At 40.1% G+C, this 25,447-nt stretch overlaps 1 protein-coding gene across 7 annotated transcripts in view; it reads left to right on the forward strand.

Annotated features, from left to right (window-relative positions):
- The window catches only part of FCHSD2 (FCH and double SH3 domains 2), a 273,812-nt gene that overhangs the window by 6,568 nt on the left and 241,797 nt on the right, over positions 1 to 25,447 (forward strand). The window contains exons 1-2 of one of the 7 annotated variants that reach the window (XM_032360440.1): positions 3,971 to 4,774; positions 6,535 to 6,632. In XM_032360440.1, coding sequence (XP_032216331.1) covers positions 4,754 to 4,774; positions 6,535 to 6,632 — 119 coding nt within the window. In that variant the 5' untranslated portion in view covers positions 3,971 to 4,753. The other 6 variants (XM_032360441.1, XM_032360434.1, XM_032360438.1 and 3 more) reach the window with 6 other exon arrangements.

A 25,447-nucleotide genomic window follows, 5' to 3' on the forward strand; every position in this document is an offset into this window, starting at 1 on the left:
TACAGGGAGAAAGGTGACTAGGGTAGTAGGGAGGTGAATGGGAGTGAGGTCCACAGACTGCATTATTTGCAGCAGTACAGCCTGGTAGTCTCACTGGGGCTCCAACAGGGAATAGCTAGCCTCTGGGTGGGCTAACAGGTATTCCTGAGCAGTTTGAGCCAATGTGAGTGGGGGATAATGACAGAGCAGGAAAGGGAAGTAGAGATTAGAGAGGGCTGTGAACCCTAGCAACAGTGATGGTGAGAGGCGACCTGGTACAGTATGGGCATATGGGATGGTGGCCACCTTCTCTTGGATGGAGTGCCAGTCTGTTCCAGGTGGCCACTCTGAACAGTGGTGGGGTGCTGTTCACATTCTAGTCATGCTCAAGGGCTGCTGTACACTTCAAATCCCCAGAGTTTCTCCTGGGAGCCCTGTGGAATACTGGAATAGTTCATCTTCCAATGCCTACTCATATGCCTGATCTAGGCCAGCTTTTAATCACTTAAATTTAGAATCACTTTCCTTCTGGAAGATTGTATAGCAGAATGCACCCTGGAGGAAAGAGCATAGCTTCAGAGCCAGGAGGAGCCAGGGGCCAGGGGCCAGGCCTGGCTCTCCTGTCCTAGCTGTATGACCTTGGGCTGGTTATTTAGCTTCTGATCCTCAGTCGTGAAATCCATGAAATGGGGTGTTATGTATCATGAGAAGTTGTAAAGCTTAGAAATAATGTAAATAACATGCCTGCTTCAATACCTGACACATAGAAGAGGCAAAATAAATGATAGCTGTTATTAATTCCTTCCCAGGGTAAGAATCGCCTCTGTAGCCTCCTTGGTGGAAAGGAGCCAACAGCTACTTGCACTGCCCCAGGGATCGGGGAGCTCACCTCCTCTAGGGGCAGATCTGCCTGGAAAACCTTCTTCCTTTGATGCAACTGAGACCTATCCCCAGTCTGTCTCTGGGGCCATAATGCATGCTGCTATGTGGCCAAAGGACAGCTCTGGGCATTACCACAAAGAATTTCAAGAGATTTTATGTCTGGTAACACAGTGCTTATCTGCACTACAGGAGCAAGGCTATGGAAGTTCCCAGCCTGGTTCAAAGGAGTATGTTTTAAGGCAGGCTTACATAAATCATAGAAATCCCTTTCCCCCTTCCTATAGAGTTTGGAATATAGGGATTGTATCCTCCTGAGTCTGCTTTTTTTTTTTTTTTTTAAGATTTTACTTATTTATTTGACAGAGCCAGACAGACAGAGATCACAAGTAGGCAGAGAGGCAGGCAGAGAGGGAGAGAAGAGGAAGCAGGCTCACTGCTGAGCAGAGAGCCTGATGCGGGGCTCGATCCCAGGATCCTGAGATCATGACCTGAGCCGAAGGCAGAGGCTTTAACCTACTGAGCCACCCAGGTGTCCCCACCTTTTAAAAAAGATTTTATTTATTTATTTGACAGAGAAAGAGATCACAAGGAGGCAGAGCAGCAGGCAGAGAGAGAGAGAGAGAGAGAGAGAGAGAGAGAAGCAGGCTCCCTGATGAGCAGAAAACCCAACTTGGGGCTTGATCCCAGGACCCTGAGATCATGACCTGAGCCGAAGGCAGAGGTTTAACCCACTGAGCCACCCAGGCACCCCTTGAGTCTGCTTTTTTTCTGGGTGAACTCTCTCAATTCCTTTGAACAAGAGGCAAATAGGAGAACTGGATTCTGGTCCCAAATCCATCACTTCAGGGCAAGTTACTCATCTTTCACTGAGCCTCCATTTCCTCATATGTAAAATGAATAAAATAACGGTTTCTCAGGATTATAGTGAAGATTAGCTCAGAGAAGTAATATGGAAGTTTGGAGTTTGGGAAAGGCACTTAGTAAATGTTAAACACATTTACAACAAACCAACAAACATGAAAAAGCAGTTAGCAGGTCATTTTATGTTGCCCCTTAGCTTTTTAATCCTATCCCCAAAGGAAGTCATCCCATAAAGTTTATGCCATTCCTGCTTTTAGAATAAGGGCAAATCAGGTGGAAGATGCCCTCCTAAACCCACAAAATCGAGACCCAGGGTTGTACTTCATCATTGAAGAGCCTACTAAGTTCCAAGCTCATTCACTTACTTTATTCCATAGTTGGGGACCAAGACCCAGAGAAGTCCCAGCTTATCAATAGAGAGGCTGGATCCCAAATCTCCCCACATCTAGCAATTTTATACCTAATCCTCCCCTCTAGGAAAAGAGAAGTGATGGGAAGCTAATCTCTGAGCCAGACTAGTTGCACCAGGACTAAGATCCAGCAAATCTTTGTTGAGCACCTTCTGTGGCATCACACTGCATCTGGGCAAGCACTGTTACCCCTCTCCGACGAACCCAGTGTCACTCACGGAATGGCTGGTCTGGAACTCAGCCTTGCTGAAGGCTGAGGCGGATTGTCTTGCTAACTTTTGTATCCCCAGTGTCTGCTACAAGGCTTGGCACAAAGCAGGATCTTAGCAAATATTTTTTGAATGAATGATGAATCTATACACATTTACTGAGTACCGACTATGTACCAGGCCTTGTGTTAGAAGAAATTCCATTTAATACAACAAGCCTGCAGGGCTGGTATTATATCCCCAATTTACAAGTTAGAAAATAAACACTGGAAGCGCGAAACTGATCAGCTCAAGGCCTCACCATGGACTGGTGCTGAAAGTGAGATTGGAGCCCAGTCTGGCTACCTTGGGCTTCAGGTCTGCTGTCCCACAGCTGTCAGGGAGCTAGGCTGCTGCCCACCTGCTCCATTGTCCCAGGCCTTCCCTGATAGTGACTATGGGCTCTGGTGAAGGGCTGACTTTTGAATAGCCTGAAGGAAACTAGCAAAAAAAAAAAAAAAAAGCCTGATCTCCTAGTTCCTACAACCTGACTCATGCATAGCTCTGATTCTATCACCTTCCTGTACAAGAATCTAAGTAATCTGAGGTGAACAACCTGGATTCGAGTCCCATCTTCCCAATTTCTGGCCACTTGTGGCCTCAGCCAATATATTTGGATCTCTCCAGACCTCAGTGACTTTCTTCTTTTGCCTGACTACGCTTCTGAGAACAGTTGTCTGGGACCCCAGCTTCTGATAAAACCGTGAGTCGATCTAGCTCACCCTCCGCACATCCACGTGGCTCTGGAAGAGGTATTTTCGTTTTTCTAAGGACCCCCAAGGGAGGCTGAAACCCCTGTCTGAACAGGGCGGGAACGTAGGTGGAGGGGGCTGTCCGGATGAACAGCCCCAGTGACAGAGGAAGGCAGATCTCAGTCAGAGGCACAGAGTGGACTGACACCCAGAAGTCCTGACTCCCAGACAAGAGCTTCCTCTGTTGCCCTTGCTGCCTCCTCTACTTTTCTTCATGGTTATCATCTGCACATGTTTTTTTGTTTTGTTTTATGACCCACAGAACCCTTCGTGACGCAGAGTCTAGTCTTGCTGTGTGAAAAATCTCTCCTATGGGCACTAGCCTCTCCATCTGTGAATTGGGGATTCTGATCTTAAGGACCTCACGGTTCCCCTCCAGCACAGAATCCGAGCTCTTTGACGAGAATGCCCTGTAGCAGAGAGCCGTTTTCTTCTCTGCGAGGCCACGAGATATTCCCCCTGCCCGGCACCGCAGCAGTGGGCACCTGTGGCCGGCTGAGGAAGAACTTGTCGATGCTCGCCCCCTCACGCTTGGCTATCTGGCCAGCGCATTCGCTCGCCAGAGAGGGTGTTGGAAGACCGGAAAGAAGTGGAACTCTCCTGCTGTCACAGGCATGCTACCCTTCCCGTACAGTAAAAACTTCACTCTGAATGTCGTCCCCTCACCCCAACACACAGACACACACAAAAGCACTGCAGCCCAAAAGCCGGCAGGAGGCGGGGGCGGCTTGTGCGCGTGCGTCGGCGCCGAGCCCTCTACCGCCCACGTGCGCGGCCCCGATCGGAGGCGCGCGCCCGGTCGCCTGGCGGGAAGGCGCGCATGAAGCCCCCGTCTGGCTCTGGGTGTGGGGGAGGGAGGACTGGAGGCGTTTGGAACGTGCCACTCTCGGAGACAACGGGGGGATTTTCGCGCTCCTCTAGCGTTTCTACCCCTCCTATTCGCCGATCGATCCGTTAGTTCCCCCACGCCGAGATCCGAAGCCCCGCGCCGCGGCCACGCTCCCTCCCTCCAGCGTGGCCCAGCCCCTGGAACCCCGCTTTGGACTGTGTTGTCCCTTCTGCTGCCGGAGCGGGGCGCTGCGCCACACGGTGGGGCCGGAAATTCCCGCGGCCGGAGTGGAGGAGCCGAAGCCGAGAGCGCGGCACCGCCTTCCACCTTCCCGGGCCGGGCGGGGGCGTTGGGCCCAGCGAGGGCTGGGCTGCTTGAGTGGGGGCGGGAGGCCGCGTCTGCTAGGAGCTGCGGCGCGGGCGGGCGGGGAACGGGACAACGCTGCTGCTCGAAAGCCTTTCGGCGAGCTCGGAGACCCTGCGCCCCAGCTCCTGGGCCCCCGCCCCCTCGCGGTCTCCGCCTCCTTCCCTCACACACCCCCCGGGCCGCCGGAGCCCCAGGCCTTCCCGGCGCTCCTCCTCCTTCTCTTCACACTCGCGGTCCGACCTGAGTCCTCCAGCCGCCTGCCGGCCTTGCCTTGCTCCCTGCCGGGCGAGTCCTCGTTCTCAGGCTCTCCTTGCACACGCATACACACATACACACGCTTGCCGGGCCTCCCCTCCTCACGGCCCCCCATCTCCTCGTCCGAGCTGACGCCGCCGTCGGGGGGAGGATTGATGTCCCTTAAGCATCATGCAGCCGCCGCCGAGGAAGGTGAGGGTGCAGTTGGGGGGCTTTTGCGGTTTGGGAGGGATGTGTACAAGGGACGCTGCTGGGGCGCCCCCTCCCCCTTTCCGCAAGGGGCCTTGACCGCCGTCGTCTCGGGCTTGTCACCGAGTTGCCGCTGGCTTCAGTCGGGGGCCACGCGGATGAGGTGTCTTTCCGACGAAGGGGCTGCCGGGGCTCGTTCCTTCCACCACACGGGAGACCCCCATACATTTCACAGGAGTTTCGGGTGTGCATTTGTATGTGTGCGCGCGCATGGCAGTGCTGCTCGCTGCAAAGTGCATTCTCGGGGCTGCACCGAGGGGAGGCGGGGAGCCCCTGCAGCTTCTGAGCCTGTGCTTGTGTGATTGTTTAGTCTGCGCCAGGTTTGAGCCCTCCGGCTGCTTGTCGCCACCCTTTCCCATTTGATAATTTTCAGGGAATTTGTTTCCAGCCTAGCGGTAAGGTTCGGCCTGCCTTTCCCACGGGGCGGCCGAAAAGAAGTTAGACTAGTCACCGCCCCCCACCCCAGGGGAAAACAAGAAATTAAGCCTTCCCCCCACACCCCTAGTCCTGCCCCGCCCCTCCAGCTAGGGGGCCAGGAGGCTGGTGCTGTCCCCGGAGAGCGAGAGCCGGGCGGTGCGTGGCGTGTGCACCGCGATCTGGGCTTGGGGTGGGAGTGACGGGTGCTCTCGGCGTGTCAGCGGCTCCCCCCGCTGCGCCCTTCGAGAACTGTTTCGCTGCCCTCTTCCCCAGCGTTCTCAAGGGCTGAGGCTGTGTCCTTGTCTTTTTAATTCTGCAGATGGTTACTGAGTGTCTACCCTGGGCATTGGGTGGAGAATGCTGTTCTGTCCTCCCCTCGTGGGCAAACATTTGCTGAATGCCTAACTCGCTCGCGTCTGCTTCTTCTTTTTCTCTTTCTTAATCCGTGTTTCTCCAGTTAAGTGACTCTTTTTTCTTTCACACATGTACCTCCACCCCTCCCGCTTAGCCCCTCTCCGCGGCGGCGGCGGCAGGGATTCCAGGCCCACTGAAACCTGGAACCCTGGGGTCCGGGCCTGGCTGGCGAGGCACTGGACAGCTTGCATTTGCTGTTCTGTTTGAAGTGGAGCCGCCACGGGGACCGGCTTGCTGGGGTGGCTTAAAAGCACTGCATATGCTGGAAGGTCACTTTTGCTTTCTCCTTTGTGAGAAAGAGATTGTGATTTGATGCGCTGTCAGCGAGCTGGCATCCTGAGACTGTGCTTTCTCGCAGCCATTATGGGATGATTTATGTAGTCAATTTATGCATATAATTTCATGATTGTGTAAATTTTGGCCATTATATATTAGACATTCCTATACTCACGTCTGCCATCTATACTCAGCTCACCTCTCCTGGTGGTTGAGATCTTTGAATCTTTTTTGGAAGAAATAAAAAAAAAAACTCTAAGAAGACTACTACATATGTATTAAGCTTGTGCATGAAAAGGAATGACTGGTGTTTATTTTGCATTTCTTTAATCTGTAATTTTTATACTCTTTTACTTTCATTTACCCTCTTTCAGGATATTTGGCTAGATTTCTCATTGTGTCCTCAGGAAACAAAATTAGGTAAACTAGTAATGGATTTATGGCCTTTACGGTAGAAACGAGCAAGAGGTATATATTCTGTAGGGGAGAAATGAGCAAGAGGTATATATTCTGACAGCAATTAAGTATTTTGCTTAAGTAATGACTTTGTTTTTAAAATTGCAGTTAAGGCCTTCATAATATATGGTATATTTTAGGTGAAAGTTACACAAGAACTGAAAAACACTCAAGTTGAGCAGATGTCAAAACTTCAAGCCAAACATCAAGCAGAATGTGATTTACTTGAAGATATGAGGTAAGGTTATAATAAATAGTATAAGAACTTTTATATCTTTGTTTCAAAGAACCATTGAGTTACCAAGCCCCAGGAACTGATGATGGAATTTCCTTTTGGATTTCCTGCTTTAATGCTGTTAGAGCTTTGACTCAGCTAGGAATTATAACTGGAACTAATGCAATACAAACTTTTTTTTTTTTTTTCCTTTAGTGGTGGAACCTATAATCTACACATACTATCATGAAAAAACAAGGCTCTTAAAAATTATTAAATTATAATTATTAAAGTAAAAATTCTTATTTAAATAATCTTTCCACTGAATTGTAACATTTACTGACCTTAATGATTTCACAGAGATTTTTAAACTGACACCTCTGGTTAATAGTTAATATCTGGGGGTGAGCCTGTCAACCTCAGACTATTGTACGCTGGCACTATTTGTTAGAGCATGACAAATACAATTCTGTCTTTGAACATTAAATTTAGTGGGAAATATGTTTATCATATTTTGTCATTAAAGTTACCTGTATTCGTAATTAAGACAATTCTAAATAAATAAGCCATCTTGCCAGCATTGTGAAAATCAGTATCTTTATAGAGGGAAGCATGACTCATTTTACTGAAAGAAACACCACTGTTTTAACAATCCTGTAATACAAATTGACAGCTCAACAAATATATTTTTATAAAGGATAGAAGATAAGTTGCATGTTGAAACAGAGTGGCTACAATTCTTATTTCCCTTTAGTAACACATTTATCAAATTGGCATTGGGTCTATAAGCTTTATCTGTTGCCTATTTCTCCTGTGGTGCATGACCTCATGTTGACTTCATGAAAAATATGATCTGTGTGTTGTTATAATAAAATTTTGTGTTTGGATAGTTGAATTGTTTGGAGCCCAAACATTTTAGTTTAAAGAGCTCCATTTTTCCTGCCCCATATTTAATTTAGGTACTACTTATAACTATTTCTCCTGTCTGTTCAGGGTTTCTAACTAGGGCATATAAATGTAGGCTTATCCAAACTTGAATATACTAAGATCATTGTTTTCTCACTGGGAAGTATTCTATTTTAATTCTGCATTAGTTTCCTTTTGTTTTTCATGTGGCCACAGGGGAATTTTTAGACTTAAATAATTCCTGTGCAAAATACCTGAAGCTCTTCGTAAGGTTAAAAATTAAGTTTGGGTGGCTCAGTGGGTTAAGCCTCTGCCTTCAGCTTCGGTCATGATCCCAGGGTCCTGAGATCGAGCCCTGCATTGGGGTCTCTGCTCAGCGGGGAGTGTGCTTCCCCTTCTCTCTCTCTCTGCCTGCCTCTCTGTCTGCTTGTGATCTCTGTTAAATAAATAAAAATAAAATCTTAAAAAAAAATAAGTTTTAGGGGCGCCTGGGTGGCTCAGTGGGTTAAGCCTCTGCCTTTGGCTCAGGTCATGACCTCAGGGTTCTGGGATCAAGTCCCGCATCTAGCTCTCTGCTCAGGGGGGAGCCTGCTTCTCCCCCCACCCCCGCCACGTCTGCCTGCCTCTCTGCCTACTTGTGACCCCTGTCAGATAAATAAATAAAATCTTAAAAAAAAAAAAAATTAAGTTTTAAACATCTATTAAGTGAAATACGGTACTGTAGTAGCACTCTCCAGATGAAGAAAATAATAAATTTTTGGAAGCAGTTTTGTAAGGCCAAATTAGTAAGTGAGGCTTCTCTGGGGTATGGAAGGTCAGTGGTCATTAAACCCTGTGATTATATCTTCTAAAGACTTATTGTTTACATTCTTTTCTTTTTTTCCCTTACTGCCTATACCTTAGTACCAGAGCTTATGGTCACGTATGGGGACACACGATCACTGCTAAATTAATATAGGTTGTTCTGCTCTGTTATTTATTTGTTTGTAGTATTGCTGATCCCATCACATTTCACTTGCCTTATTGCAAGAATATCCCAACTATTGCAGTAGTGTTCTCATATCTTCTACCCCTCAATCTCTTCTTTAAAGTCTGTCTTCCACATTGTCACCAGTTAGCTTTCTTTCCTTTCATTTTCTTTTTTTAAGATTTTATTTATTTGAGAGAGAGTGTGCACATGCAGGAGCAGGGGGAAGTAGCAGAGGGAGAGGGATAAGCAGACTACCTGCTGAGCAGGGAGCCTGATATGGGCTCAATCTCAGGACCCTGAGATCATGACCTGAGCTGAAGGCAGACGCTTAACTGATGGAGCCACCCAAGTGCCCCACCAGTTAGCTTTCTAAAAACATTGTTTATTATATCCTGTGTTCTCTATGTCTTCCTAGATAAAGACTACACACCGTGTTGTAGCATATATAACACTCTGTAACCTAGCCACAAGCTTCCTTTCCTGATGTAATTACTGCCATTTCATGCTTATTCATCCTTCCTTCTTATTCCCCTTGCCTTGGCCGCTCAGGACTTCTGGTTATCTAATTGTGCTCTGTACATTCATTCCTTTAAATACACCATTCTCTTTGCCCGTTAATACCCTTCCTCCCACTTTTTCACCTGGCAAATTCGGGTTGCCACTAAGTTTGCAAGTTTGTTGATCTCTGTGATCTCAGAGGATTTTGATTTTGCACACGCTTTTGGCTTCGCCCCTCAGGTGAATTCCTTGAAGTCAGGGGGTAAGTCTTAATTCGGTTTTGTGTCTTTGTACCCTTTGTTTAGGCTGGCAAAATTGTTTAGTGAATGTAACTGGTTATATTTAAGTGTACCTTACTTGTTTTTAGGTGAAGTGTTTTATTGTTCTGTTTGTGCTAGAGTGTTGTCTTTTGGGCTTGTGTTATACTTTGATTCATGTGGGCACTTGAAAACATATTGTACTATTTGATGTTGAGTATATATATTTACATATAATATATAAATACATAGATTGTTGGTGTTCCAAGAATTAGTAGATTTCTTTATTCAAATGATATACGTTCTTCTTTTATATTAAATTCTTTTTTTTTTTTTTAAGATTTTATTTATTTCTTTGACAGACAGAAATCACAAGTAGGCAGAGAGGCAGGCAGAGAGAGAGAGGAGGAAGCAGGTTCCCGGCCGAGCAGAGAGCCCGATGTGGGGCTTGATCCCAGGACACCAGGACCATGACCAGAGCGGAAGGCAGAGGCTGTAACCCACTGATCCATTCAGGCGCCCCTATATTAAGTTATTTCAGTGAATTCCTTCACTCCTATGTAGTTGTGATCAGAATACCGTATTACCTCCAAATGGGTGAATTTATGTTTCTGATTTTTTTTTCAATGATAATATTGATTTGGAAGTTGAAAATTGCATACACTTGTTATTCATAATAACTTTAGTTGCTTGAGAAAGGGGGTAGTTTGGCTTTTCTGGTCTGTCCTAGCAAGTAGAATGACATTTAAAAATTCATTAGCAAGGGCCTCCTGGGTGACTCAGTGGGTTGAAGGCTCTGCCTTCAGCTCAGGTCATGATCCCAGGGTCCTGGGATTGAGCCCCATGTCGGGCTCTCTGCTCAGTGGGGAGCCTGCTTCTTCTTCTCTCTCTATCTGCCCGCCTCTATGCCTACATGTGATCTCTGTCTATCAAATAAATAAATAAAATCTTTAAAAAAAATTCATTAGCAATCTCTGAACTTGAAGTTTTTATATGTATTATCTTGTAAAAGATCTTGCTTGTTTCCACCCCCCCCCACCACCTTTTTTTAAAGTACTTTCTACCGGCAGTGTGGTACTTGAATCAAAACCTGGAAATCAAGAGTTGCATGCTATACGGACTGAACCAGCCAGGTGCCTTTGCTTTTCTTTTTTTGAGAGTCCCATCCCTTTCCTCCCCACAAATAGTAGTCTTTCTCACCGATGCCTCAACCAGTATTATGCTCAATTTAAGTTAGTGTGAATTCACTCAAAAAAAGTGCAAATAGCTTTTCTTAATATAAAGAAATTACTAGTAGGCAGAGAAAAATTTTTTATTACTTTAAAAAGAGCGAAAAATTAAAAGACCACAATAATTATTAAGCTGTAAGTAGGAGATGTAATAGGAGATTTAGTGTATTAAGCTGTAAATAGACCATTTCATGCTGGGTTATGGCTGGTTTCCACTTCCTTCCCCCCTTCTCATCTTCTGGAATTTTGAAGGGAGGAAACCAGTTATGATACAGTATTTTTCCTTTGCTTTCCTCCCCTGCTTTAGTTCATTTGTTCCAGAGATGTATTTGGAAGCTGGTGTGTTGGGAGTAAAATATGAGAATGAAAGATAACTCATTTGTTGTTAATCAGGGACATTCCATGCTTTAGGGAGATTTTATACTGAAGTGTTTCCTGTTGACTTTTGCTGTCAGCAATAGACAAGGAAACTTTACTTTCTTTTTAGTTTTTTATTATTATTTTTTCTCTCTTTGCTTTCTAAAACCATGTGTAAATTTCTAAATACTACAGCCTATATATTATTTATTAATATTATATATTTCATATTGTTTATTCTTATGATGTACTAAGTAGAGTCAATAAAGAAAGTTCTTTGCAGGGATCCTGAGTATAAAGAACTACCTTCTTAGCAGACATTTTTAGGTCATTATATAATTTGGAAAAACCATAGAATTTTAGAGTCAGTTGAACACTGTCATGTTTGTCAATGAAAATGGAAACTGAGGCACAGTGAGATGAAGTGAATCATACTGAGGAAAAAAATGCTATTTCTCTAATTTCTAGTCTAGTGCACTATCCCATCTCTCTGTATTATCCAAGCTTTTAATCAAGGAAATCATCATAAGTCCCATTTCTTGAAACATTTGGCCTATCAAATAGTACATTTTAACTAATAATTTTTCTTTCTTTTAATTTTTCATACATCAGGCTGTCAATGAGCTTTGAATCAGTATTTTAAAACTACTGACATGAGTCCAGACAAAGCCAAAGATACTTGAAACTTTACCTCAGAGAAGGCTGAGTGTATGGTTTCTCACAGATGTTCTGAAAAATGGAAACGAGCTTAAAAAGCACCTGTCTTTTCTTTGTAGAACCTGGAGGTCTAGTGACCTCAAGTGAGGAATTACTGTACTATATGTTACCTTCTATAAACTGTAAGTTTGTGGGACTCACCGGGGATTGGATTCTTGACTATTTATGGATGCTCTGAGAATTTTTTCATTGTATCAGAGACTGTTATGTCTAGAAGGGAACCTTAGAAGTAATCTGGTCTAGACTGTTTTTTAAAAAAGTTATATTGTATTGATATATAATTCATATACCATGCAATTAACCTATTTAAAGTTTTTAGTATGTTCATGGGATTGTATGACTATCAACACTTAAACCTGAGAACAGTTTGCTTCCCCAAAAAGAAACTCTGTACTGATTAACAGTCACTTCCATAATTTTCTCTAGCCTTAAGCAATTACTTTCCTTTTCTATAGAAATGGACTCTGTAAAAATGAAATAATACAGTGTGTGGTCTTCTGTGACTGGTTTTACTTAGCATAATATTTTCAAGGTTCATCCATGTTACAGCATCAGTACTTAATTCCTCTTTATTGCTGAATAATACTTTGTTGGATGGATGTACCACCACATTTAATAACCTACTTATCAGTTGATAATTTTTTGGCTGTTATGAATAATGTTCCCTTGAACATTCATGTACAAATTTTTGTGTGGACTTACGTTTTCATTTATCTTGAGTATGAATCTGGTAGTGGAATTGCTGGGTCATATGGTAACTCTGTTTAACTTTTTGAGGAACTTTCAAACTGATTTCCAAAGTGGCTCCACCATTTTATATTCCCACTAGCAGTCATGTTATGAAGGTTCCAGTTTCTCTACATCATTGCTGATGCTTATTATTGTCTGTCTTTTGGTTATAGCCATCCTAAAGGGTGTGAAGTGGTATTGTTGGGGCTTTTATTTGCATTTCTCTAATAGTCTGTGATATTGAGCATTTTTTCATGTGTTTATTAGCCGTTTGTATATCTTCTTTGGAGAAATGTCTGTTCAGATCTTTTGCCCATTTTTAAATTGGGTTATTTGTCTTATTGCATTATAAGAGTTCTTTATGTATATGTATATGTATATGTATGTCTATATATGTAAGTTATTTGATTTGCAAATATATACAGTATTTGCTAAATTTTTCCCACTCTGTAAGAATCACCTGAAGTGATTCAGACACGCATTAAATTTTGAGTTACTGAAGCAGTAGAAAGGATAAGGACTTTGAAGGTAGACCAGAGATTGAAACCCACCTCTGCCGCTTATTAGTAGGGTAATCTTGGACAAGTTACTAAGGTTCTGTGAGCCTCATATTTCATATATGTAAAATAAGGTTGGTACCTACCTTTTTTGCTTTTTTGTAAAAGTTAAATGAGATACATGAAATGCTGAGCATGGTAGATCTTCAGCATTGGTAGCTGCTATTGTTAGTGGAAATTAGAGCCTAGGAAGAGGGATGTTGTCTTATTCAAGGTAACAGTGGAGGTTTTTATGTTTCATTAATTCTAAGAAGCACAGTTTTTTTGTTTTTGTTTTTACATTCTTCTGAAATCCAGATATATCCAGAGTTGGTTTTGGCTTTGATGTAGTTGTCAGTGTCTCTTCATGCATAGAACTTGAATACCTATTGGCAGACTTGAAAGAAAATCCCAGAGTTAATGGTTGGAATACAAATGTTGGGTCAGCTGGGCTTTTGATGGTGCAGAGGATGATATTGTGTGGAAAAATATAGGTATCAATGATTGATTCAGAACAGTGGTTCAGAAGAGCTTGACTCCTGAGTGTGACCGGTTTATGCATCAGTTTATCTTTTTAAAATTATGCACAAGAGTAATATATCCTAAAAAATCTGACTAAATAAGTTTAAAAGCACTCTTTCAATAAGTATAAATAAAAAATATAAGTATAAATAAGTGGTAGGGTATTGTATCAATTTAGTTGGCAGCATTTTTTCTTAGTGGAATATAATGTGTCTTGGAAATAATGTTTTTGATATGATGAAAACTGGAAGTAGCTAATCAGATACTGGAGCTGGGTCTTTTTTCATTCATTCAAAAATTGTAAATTGCTTCTCAATTCAGTGTTCTTCCTTTTTAAAAAATTTTTTAAAATTTATTTTTTAGAAGGAGGGAGGGGGAGAGGGAGAAAGAGAACTTTTTTTAAGTTACAGAGGTAGAATTCAGTGATTAATCAGTCTTACATAATACCCAGTGCTCATTACCTTACATGCCCTCACCCAGTACCCACATCCCCCTACCCGCCTCCCCTCCAGCAACCCTCAGTTTGTTTCCTATGATAAAGAGTCTCATATGTTTCCGGGAGAGGGAAAATCTTAAGCTGGGCATGGAGCCTGATTCAGGGCTTGATCTCACAACCCTGAGATCATGATCTGAACCAAAATCAAGAGTTGGACGCTTAGCTGACTGAGTCACCCAGGTGCCCCAGTATTCTTTCAGATGAGAACTTGAAATAATATAATCATGAGGGGAGAACTTTTAAAAATAGGACTGCATGGAAAAAGATCAAATAGGACTGCATTTAACATTTCTTTGAATGAAAGGATAAAAAAAGATTACCTGATTTTAAAATGAAAGGACAACATGGAATTTTAACTGACTAAATGAATTTACATTTTAAATATATACTTCTACATTATGATCAGTTCTGGAGCAGGGATACTAAGAGTAGGAGGTACAAACTAGGCAGAGGAGGAAATAGGGAAATACAGTTTGAAAGAATCTGTTTACTAAAACTTTTTATCACAGACCAATGCCTACTTGAAAGAGTCAGGGTTTTAACAACACCTTTTCCTATTGCTCTTTAATGGTTTATGAACTCATAAGCCATTGTTCATAGATCCTTATGTGCTCCTAAAATATGAAGATTTGGTTGGAATGGCTATTGCAAACCACTGCAGGAGAAGTTGTTTAATGATTTATAGATTTATAGACTTGAACAGAGCGCTAGCTTAAGAGGCATGCAACTGGGGTATGGATCCTAGTCTTAATCTCTTATTAACTGTGTGACTTTGACCTTAAATCACCACAAGTCACTTAAACTTCTCTGAGCCTCATGTCTCTTATCTGTAAAATGGTAATAATTATAATATCTTATGGGATTATTTTGGTAATTGAAACAAAGTAATGTATATAAAAGCTCTTTTGTATAGTGACATAATAGATGCTCAGTGAATGCATGTGGATTGTGATTATTATTTTTTTATACATTTTTATTTTTTTATTAACATATAATCTATTAGCCCCAGGGGTACAGGTCTGTGAATAGCCAGGTTTACACACTTCATAGCACTCACCATAGCACATACCTTCCTCAATGTCTATAACTGCTCCCCCCTACCAACTCTCAGTTTGTTTTGTGAGATTAAGAGTCTCTTATGGTTTGTCTCCCTCCCGATCCCATCTTGTTTCATTTATTCTTTTCCTACCCCTCAAACCCCCAACATTGCATCTCAGCTTCCTCATATCAGAGAGATCATATGATAATTTTCTTTCGTGGATTGTGATTATGTTAAGTAATTCAGAATACCAATTCAGAATTATGGTCTGTGACTGACTTATCCCCTAAAGAGTTAACTGGTGAGTTAAAAATGCAATGAGCCTTAAAGATAAATTATTCAAGTAATATTAAGAATTTCCTTCACTAAGTTCAGTAGTCCTTGGTACCTTCTATTTTTCTGTGTGTTGGTTATGATTCTTCTCATTATTGCTGTATGACTTCTGCAATTCCAAGCATGATGATCTTATACAATAGTGTTAGCGGAGGAAGAGGAGGGAAGGGCAGTTTATCTTTAATGCGAACTTTCCCTCTCTTCTTCTCCTCTTTCCTCTGAGAAGATAATTTCTACCAGAAATTATCTGAATAGACTTGACTTTATATCTTATTGGCTGAGTTTGGTTCATCTGCCTCTGCGTGCCTAGTTGCAAAGGAGGATGGGAATATGATTATATTCTTGGAGAGGTGGTCTTTGCCAGCAAGAAATAAGTTTTTGGTGGCAGTGATATGGCTTTTTCCACATTACTGTTTTGCCCTTTTTGCCATAGGGACCAATTTCTAAGTTACTTCTAGTGTTTCCCATAAAAGTGTAAAAAATGTGTTGGGGTTTAATTGTGAAAGATAAAGCTGGAATAAGGAATTCCTTAGAAAACATTTGTATGCCCTCCTATTAACTTCTTTTGAATTCAGAGGCATAGGTCAGGAGTAGGTTTTTATATTTGCTGTAGGTAATGGCCCAATAGGCCAGTGGCCTCTTAATATTCTCCTCTTAGCAACACAGGAGTGGTTAAAAATCTAACCATTTACGGTTTTCTGATAATTTAGAGAAATGGTGGCCCAAGGGCCCTCCAGGCAGTTGTGGTTTTGCTGAACTTCTTTTACTTCTCAGGTGAAAGCATTAATAAGTAGTGAAGTGGCTATACTGAAATTAGAGAAGGAGAAATAAGAGCTAGAATTACTCCTAGCTGAATAATTTGCCCCTTAATAATTGAGGATTGGCAATTTAGTCTTGAAAATATAAAGTACTTGAGGAAGCCTGTGGTGGTAAGTTTATGTTTTTCTTTAAAAATTTTTTGAATGTTCATTTGAATTTCACAAATCCCATTCTGTTTCATTGGTGTCAGCCTTCAGGAATGATGTGATGCATAAGCAGGAGTTAGTTTCTAAGTATGGTTTGTGCTGTCCATTCTTCAGTGACTAATTTGGGAACTAGGCACAGAAACTTGTAACCTCGTCTTTTGTTCCATTGCTGCAGATTTCCTGTCATGTGTTGGTCAGGACTGAATAGAAGAACCTTAGCTGATAGTTTTATTTCATCTTATTTTGTCTTCACAGTATTCCTTGGTATGCTTTATTTTAAAATTCCATTTTATTTATTTATTTATTTATTTTTTTGCATTCACATCTCTTGTCATCCAGATGTTTTCTGTTTTGTGAAATTTGACATAATCCCAGTTCAAAAAGAAAATGTTATTTCTGGTGTTAGGAAAAGTTTTACCATGTCTGTGATTCCACAGGAAACAACTGGCAGAGTTATACTTCTTGATTATATTTTAGTGGTACTTGTTTTTCCCTCTTTGGTGGTTGGAGAATGGGGGCAAGAGGCAGAGACTTTTTATTACATAACATTTTTTTATGTTTTGAATTTTGAGTCACGTTAATTTTACCTACTCTGAAGACTAAAATTAGGTGATTCAGAATTGCTAAACATTTGGCTTTTAATTAATTTTTAGTGAAGTTAGTTTTATGTATTTTTATATTAACAGACTTTGCAGTTTATTTCTAGTATGTACAAATTTAAGAATACTTGATTTATAAACTTCTTTTCTTAGAATGACAGATCTTCAGCTGATTATAGTTCAGAGTTGGGGAAACAGGCTCTGTGTACTACTGTGTTTCTTTCTGCGTTGTGGATTTTTTTTTTATTCCGAAACAAGTACACATATTAAGTGGTTAGATTTCTCTCCAGCCTCAAATTTTATTTTAGCTCACTTTATCCAAAGGTTTTACATTATAGTCATATTTTTTCAAATATTTTAAATAAAAATTTTAAAATATAGTCCTATTTTGAAATGTTTCTGTGGTAAAATGTATTTTGCATTATAAGCCAACTTCTTTCATGGGGGAATTGTTTTCTGTTTTGCTGTAGAGGTATTTTATGTAATAGTTTCCTTAGCTGTATTGAGCAAGTTGAATATTTTTTAGTGCTGCCTTTTCTTCTTTTGCATTTTTAGCTGTACCTCTTTCTGTTTTTCAAGTGGTTGTTCTAGGTGTTACACCATGCATCTTTAATTTATCACTGTATACTTAGATATATTATACCTTTCCACCTAAGGCACTTGCAAGAAGTCCAATTCTAATTACTTCATCCCAGACTTCGTGCTGCATACTTTATAAACTTCATAATATGAGATTAGTTTTGCTTTAATCTTTTGATTATCTTTTGAAGAGATTAAGACATAGAAAAAAATCTTTTATATTTACTTACCAATTTTAACTTTTCTTTCTTTCCGCAGACCAGTAACATAGTTTTGAGTTTCTGTCTGGCATCATTTCCTTTTTTTCTAAAATTAAAAAAAATTTTTTGCAGTAGTTTTATTTATATAAAGTGTTTTTGTTTTAATATTTCAATTGGATATATTTAATGTGCAATATACATTATTAATTCTTCTCCACTAATATTAGCTTGCCTATAGTGCTGTACAAGATATAATACAAATGTTTTAATTACAGTGTGTTATATACTAATACACTGATTTTGAGCTTTTTTTTTTTTTAAAGATTTTATTTATTTATTTGACAGATAGAGATCACAGGTAGGCAGAGAAGCAGGCAGAGGGAGAGGAGGAAGCAGGCTCCCTGCTGAGCAGAGAGCCCGATGCGGCCCGATCCCAGGACCCTGGGATCATGACCTGAGCCAAAGGCAGAGGCTTTAACCCACTGAGCCACCCAGGCGCCCCCTGATTTTGAGTTTTATAAGCAAATGTTTGTTGCATGATAGAGAACACTTTTTTCCTTGCTTTCATTAAGTACCCAGTAGGTTTCTTAATTTTAAAAATTTTATAATAATGTTATGGGATTCTCCAAAGAAGACATACAAATGGATAACAGACATATGAAAAAATATTCATCATCATTAGCCATCAGGGAGATTCAAATCAAAACCACATTGAGATACCACCTTACACTAGTTAGAATAGCCAAAATCAACGAGACAAACTTGTAAACAGCAAGTGTTGGAGAGGATATGGAGAAAGGGAACCCTCTTACACTGTTGGTGGGAATGCAGGTTGGCACAGCCACTTTGGAAAACAGTATGGAGGTTCCTTAAGAAATTAAAAATAGAGATATCCTATGAATCTGCAATTGCACCACTGGGTATTTACCCCAAAGATATAGGTGTAGTGCAAAGAAGGGCCATCTGTACCCCGATGTTCATAGCAGCAAGGCCACAGTCGCCAAACTGTGGAAAGAACCAAGATGCCCTTCAACGGAAGAATGGATAAAGAAAATATGGTCCATATATACAGTGGAGTATTATGCCTCCCTCAGAAAGGATGGTATCATTTCCTTTTGGGCTGAAGAACTTCTTCAGCGATTCTAGTGAGTTTTGGTGACAATTCTCTTAGCTTTTACTTCTCTGAAAATTGACACTAATTTTTGGAAGGTAATTTTTGCAGGATATTGAATTCTGGAAAGTGTGATGTGACTAATGTGGTATTTCTGTAATTATCATGCTGGTGGTTCACTGAACTTTTTGGATCCATACGTGATGTTTTTCAACAAACCTGAGAAATTTTGGACCATTATTTATTTCTTCAAATATTTTTTTTTTTTGCTCCATTTATCTTCTTTCCTTTTTGGGTTCCAAGGATTTGCATATGTTATACTGTTTGATAATAATCTGTGTTCTTCAGAGTGGATAGTTTCTGTTGATTTGTTTTCTGGCTCATTGGCCCTTCTGTAATTTAAAAAAAATTTTTTTTAAAAACATTTATTTATTTATTAGAGAGAGAGAGAACATGAGCAGGGGAAGGGGCAGAGGGAAAGAGGGAAAGTGAGAGAGAATCGTCAAGGAGATTCCCCACCAAGCACAGAGGCAATGTGGGGCTCAATCCCAGGACCCAGAGACTGTGACCTAAGCTAAAATCAAGAGTTGGATGCCTAACTGACTGAGCCACTCAGGTGCCCCTGTAATTTTTTTTTTTTTTAAAGAATTTTATTTTTGTGTAATCTCTGTATCAAGTGTGAGGCTCGAACTCACAACCCCTAGATCAAGAGTCACATGCTGTACTGACTGAGCCAGTCAGGTACCCCTCTTCTATAATTTTAATCTGTTTCTAAGCCTATACAGTGTAATTTTCATTTTTGATACTTTACCTTTAAGTGCTTGAACATATTTATAGTTGCTATTTTAAAGCTCTTGGCTGTTGTTTCCAACATTGGAGTCTTCTTGTGATCTGTTTCTATTGGCTGCTTCCAGCCTTCCCTCCCGATTATGGGTCACACTTTCCTGCTTATCTTCATACCTAGTAAGTTTTGATTATTTGGACTTTGTGGATGGCACACTATGGGAAATCTTAGTTATGTTGTCTTTCTTTAAAGAGTGTTGAATTTTGGCATTTCTACTGAAAGCCTGAGTGCCCAGGGTGTGCAGAAATGTCTCCACTCTGGCTGAACTGGAATTCTGATGTCTCCTAGCAGTGTGCAGCTTCTGGTATATGTTCAGCTCTCAGGCCTGCAGCAGTGATTGTTCTAGGTCTCATGGAGTCTCACCCTGCTTATGTGTAGCCTGGTACTCTCAGCCAACAGTGCCTTAAGGAGACCCCATGCAGATTTCTGGGGCCACCCTTTCTGCATTGTTGCCTGCTCTCCAGTATCCTGTCATATAAACTCTAGCCACTCTGCTAGCCCAGAACTCTGATTTCTCCATTCATAAGACCTTCATGCTTGGCCTAGGCTTCACTTCCCCGTGATGCATTTGAGAAAGTGTCCCAGGCAGAAAGCTGGGGCAGATGTGGTATGCCAGTACTGCCGGTGGTTTCACTCCTGAAAATAGTAGAGTCATAGATTTTGTCTAGTTTCATAGATGTTACCCAAGGAGGGCTGGTCTGGTATCAGTTTAATTCATCATGGCTAGAAAAAGTCCATTTCTTGGATGTATTGGAGGAAGATATTTAACTGTCTTTAAATATATAAGTAACATTATGTATTTACACATATGTAATATCTATATACTCCTAATTTATCCTCTGCTTTTAGATGTGTGAGTTTGGATATTCAATATTTAAGTGTATTCTGTACCACAGGAATTTTTTTAACAGCTTTATTAAGATACCATTCTTAAACCATGTAATTCACTCATGTAAAGTGTATAATTCAGTGTCTTTTAGTATATTCAAAATTGTACATCCATTGCCACAATCCATTTCAGGACATTTTCATTACCATAAAAAGAAACCTCATATTCCTTAGCCATTACCCTCCATCTTACCCCCATTTGCCCAGCTCTAGGCAATCACTAATCTGCTTTCCATAGATTTACTTGTTTTGGACATTTTATATAAATGGAATCATACAATATATGGTCTTTTGCAACTGACGTCTTTTACTTAGTGTAATGTTTTCAAGGTTCATCAATGTTGTAACATCTATCAGTACTTCATTCCTTTTTATTGGTAAATAATATTCCATTGTTTGGATATGCCACATTTTATTAATCCATTCATCAGTTGATGGACATTTGAGTTGTTCCACTGTGGCTATTACAAGTAACACTTTTATGAACATTCATGTACAGGTTTTTTCATGTACATGTGTTCTCATTTCTCTTGACTCTATGCCTAGGAGTGGAACTGCTGAGTAATACATTAACTCTCTGTTTTTTCAAGGAACTGCCAGACTGTTTTCCAAAGGGACTATACCATTTTACATTCTGACTAACAATCTGAGGGTTCTGATTTCTCCACATCCTTGTCAACACTTGTTGCTGAGCATTAATTATATCTAAAAGCCTCCCAGCAGCTATGCATTCTGTAATTATTATTATTATTATTCCCATTTTATAGATGAGAGTGAGGCATGGAGTGGTTAAGTGACTTGCCAAGGATCAGAACTAAGAAATAGAAGAACTGGGTTTGAACCTGGATGTATGCCTGACTTTAAAATTTAAATTCTTTCTCTCATTGAAAACTGTCTCTAAAGGAATTTGATAATAGCAGTTGAAATCAAGGGAAATTTCCCTAGTATTTCCAAGCATATTTTTTCAGCCTTTATTAGATCTTGGTAGGAATCCCGTGGAACATAGGACCATCATTTCCCTCGTTTTATAGCTTGACTCAGTTTTCTTGAAAGTAGAAAACAGACGTCTTTCACTTGGGATTATTTTAAATATTTGGTGGCACACTATTTTCAGTGACTACCATGTCCAGACATTGTGGATGGAATGTGGTATCTTGTTTCAAGATCTACTACTTAGAATAGATACCAAAGAAGAGGTGTAAGGTCCAGTGACATGCACAGCTTTTAGTCTGGCTGATTAGTTTGGGAGTGGAAGAAGATACATGGTCTGGAGTTACATGTTTTTTCAGATACAGGCTTGTTGAAGGATTGTGTGAAACACTGAACTTCTAGGGAATCTCTTGGCTCTTCTGATAATTATATTTGGGGTTTAGGTTATATTTCAAAATACTTCCATAGTCAAAAATGCCTTGTCTGTCTTTTTTTGCTGTAAGTTAAGATCAGGCAGTTTTGTAGTGATTGAGTGAGTGATACAAAGTGTTTGAATAGCTGAAGTCTTGCTATCCAGCAAGGTTTTTTTCCTGGCCATCTAATTTATGTTTATTTTTAACTTTTAGCAGTACCTAAAATAAAGTATACTCCACAAAAAGCTTAGAATCAGCTTATTTTGGGTGAATGAAAATGCTTTATATTAGTAAACTCACTTTAATAAAAAAATTTTTCTTTATGTATTTGAAACCAGTAAGTTACAAAAGTTATTGAAATGCTTCTACCTAGAAAATAAATTGCTTTTAGCCAATTACATTGGCTAGTATTTTGTATAGCTACACAGAGGAGGACAGGTATTCTTCTCCAGAGACATAATAATCCTAAATTTACTTTCAGGAACATATCATATTTTCAGAGTTCTATAGTTTATAAAAAATATAAAAGAATAATAGTAACAAATTATAGTAATTTGTTAAAATTTTAAAAATGGCTTTGACAATGCATGTTTTGTTAATGTGGTATCTTTTGTCATTGATCTAGATCTAGTGTTGATATATTAGTACACATGTATTAAAATTAAGTCTTCAAATCTCCTGTAGATTATGTATCAGTAACATTTTAAGGAAGGAGAAAGCAAGAAAAAAGCCCTTGGTGTTTATTTTTGTGTAACTATGCCAGGCAGAAGGCTGTGAAAGTTTTATGATGTATCTTTTAAATGTACAATGTAATTCAAGGATAAGGAAAAAGATGTCTCTTGGAGTAAAATGATGAAAGATAGATAATGTGTTAAAAAATTATTTGTTGGGGTGCCTGGGTGGCTCAGTGGGTTAAAGCCTCTGCTTCTGGCTCAGGTCATGATCCCAGAGTCCTGGGATCGAGCCCCGCATCGGGCTCTCTCTGCTCAGCGGGGAGCCTGCTTCCTCCTCCCTCTCTGCCTGCCTCTCTGCCTACTTGTGATCTCTGTCTGTCAAAGAAATAAATAAAATATAAAAAAATTATTAAAAAAATTATTTGTTAACTATATGCATTCTGTAGAAATAGCAACAATTTTCATTTGATTAAAATGTTTTGATATATTTTCTGCTAGGATCTCAAAGGAACGTGTGTTCCACTTTAATAAAAGATTATCTGACTATTAAATGTCTCCAACTCTTTTCCTGGCAAAGAAAACTTGGCATCTTAAAATGGGTCTTAAATGTGATATATCAGAGATGAAAACATATAAAGTCATGGTTTTCAGAGGTGTACTTAATTACAGATCTCCTGATAAGATTTTGGCAACTTGATGAGTATTGACTAATCTTAATGGAAAGTAATTTTTTTACTTGAAAATACAGTGTTAGTTGAGGGTTTTAACCTCTTCTTCCCCAGGTCTTTGTGTGTGTGTGAGTGCGTGCACATGCCATGGTATCAGTACTTTTGAAAAATGAGAGGATAGCCATTTTCTATCATCATGCAATATTTACTGAGTTGACCTAAATACTACTTAAACGATGTTATGATAAAAAGCTTTGGAAGATGTCTTGTGACTCTCTTCATCTTAAGTCCCATTCATGACAAACTTGACTTCACTTTCTTTTTTGATAAAATTATCTCTTCTCAGGTAGTTCAGTTTGAGGACATTATTTCTCTTTATAGTATCAAGAGTTGAAAGGCAAAAAGTTCAAAGATGCCCAATTAAAATAAGTCAGTTGGTCAGCACATGTAACTAGAGAAAAAAACAGCTCTATTTAGACCACATTTGATCAGTGTGAGGGGAGATGCTCCCTAACCTCTGTGATGTTGGAAAGTGGGGCATGAGGGGGAAGAATGGTTATGAGGAAGATCATAGAGCTTTTTCAGATTCCTGAATATTGTCATCACAATGTGATAACATTATCTTCTTTGAAATATTTTGAATTCCCAGAATTAAACCTAGCTTAAATGAAAGGACGGTGCCAAGAATGCATTGAATAAGGAAGAGTCACCTGGGCACTTTATAACATTGCAGATGCTTAGGTCCTACTCTTAAGACTTAGAGTTGGTAGATTTGGGGAGAGGCCTGCACATATGCATCTTTAAAAATGTAGCTGGTATTCTCATTTGTAAGTAAGGATGAGAACTGCTGTTCTAGGGTAGGAGTTACCACTCTTATTTGATATGCATTTCACATTTTTTTTCTCCCCCCGAACTGAGGCATCACATAAAATATTTCCTTGGCTAACAGATACTGCAGGAGAAGTGGATTTCCAAGATGTATAAAATTATTATTATTATTTTTTAAAGATTTTATTTATTTATTTGACAGAGAGAGATCACAAGTAGGCAGAGAGGCAGGCAGAGAGAGAGAGAGGAGGAAGCAGGCTCCCTGCTGAGCAGAGAGTCCGATGCGGGACTCGATCCCAGGACCCTGAGATCATGACCTGAGCCAAAGGCAGCGGCTTAACCCACTGAGCCACCCAGGCGCCCCGATGTATAAAATTATTGACTGGATAATCAACCTTGAGTAATTGAGAGTGGATTCTTTGTGGGTTGAAAATGTCAGTGAAATAATTTTTCAAGTTTATATTACTTTTAATGCAGTTGTATTGGATGACTAAGAGGGTGGTGGTTTGGCTTGTTATTAGGTGTTTTTCCCCCTTCTTTTATGTGTATGTAATTTAAAAAACTGTATACACACACACACACACACACACACACACACACACACATATATGTAAGTTGATTTACTTATTTCTTATTTGTTTGTATTTGGTGGGGTAAGGTAAGTTTTATAATTCTCTGATTCTCAAACTGTTTTCTGGACTAGTAGTAGCAGTACCAACTAGGAATTTGTTGGAAGTACAATTTCTTAGGCTTTATCCCAAGCCTACTGAATCACAAATTCTGGGAGTGGGACCTACCAATCTGTGATTCAACAAGTCCTTTTAGGTGATTCTTATGTATGTTGAAGTTTGAGGACCACTGTTAAAATTATAGTAACTATTATTTACAGAGGTTTTTTTTTTTTAACTTCCCCCATGCTAAACTAATCCATTGTTCAGTATTTGTTTCCAGAATTTTAATCCTCTGTGTGTATGTACATCTTTCCTTCCAGACTGTGCAGTTTTTGAGAGCAAGACTATTTTTTATCTTTGTGTATTTCATAGCCTGGTACATAGATGCTGAAGGAGTGTTTGTTACTGAATAAGGTTTTGTTAACCAAATTAGTTTTTAATAAATTTTAAAAAATAGACTTCATAGTTGTTAAATTCAAGTTTTATTTTCCTTTGCTCACCTAAGGAGCTTATACTGCACTGTAGTTCCTGATTTTTAGTGTAGCATAGTGGTTGATGTTCTTACTCACATCTTTGTATAGTTATGTAACTATCTTTTTAGGGTAGATTTCTAGTAGAGTTGATGGATCAAACATTATATACTGTTTAAATGGTTTATGGATGCCTGAGTGGCTCAGCCCGTTAAGCGGCTGTCTTTGGCTCAAGTCATGATCCCAGGTTACCGATACTGAGCCCTGCATCAGGCTCCCTGCTCAGCAGTGGAGTCTTCCCCCTCTCCCTCTGCCCGTGCTCTTGTGCTCACGCGCTCTCACTCTCTCTCTCTCAAATAAATAAAATCTTAAAAAAAAAAATGGTTGTTCATACCTGCTGCCATATTGCA

The sequence above is a fragment of the Mustela erminea genome, chromosome 9, assembly GCF_009829155.1.
Source record: "Mustela erminea isolate mMusErm1 chromosome 9, mMusErm1.Pri, whole genome shotgun sequence".
NCBI lineage: Eukaryota > Metazoa > Chordata > Mammalia > Carnivora > Mustelidae > Mustela > Mustela erminea.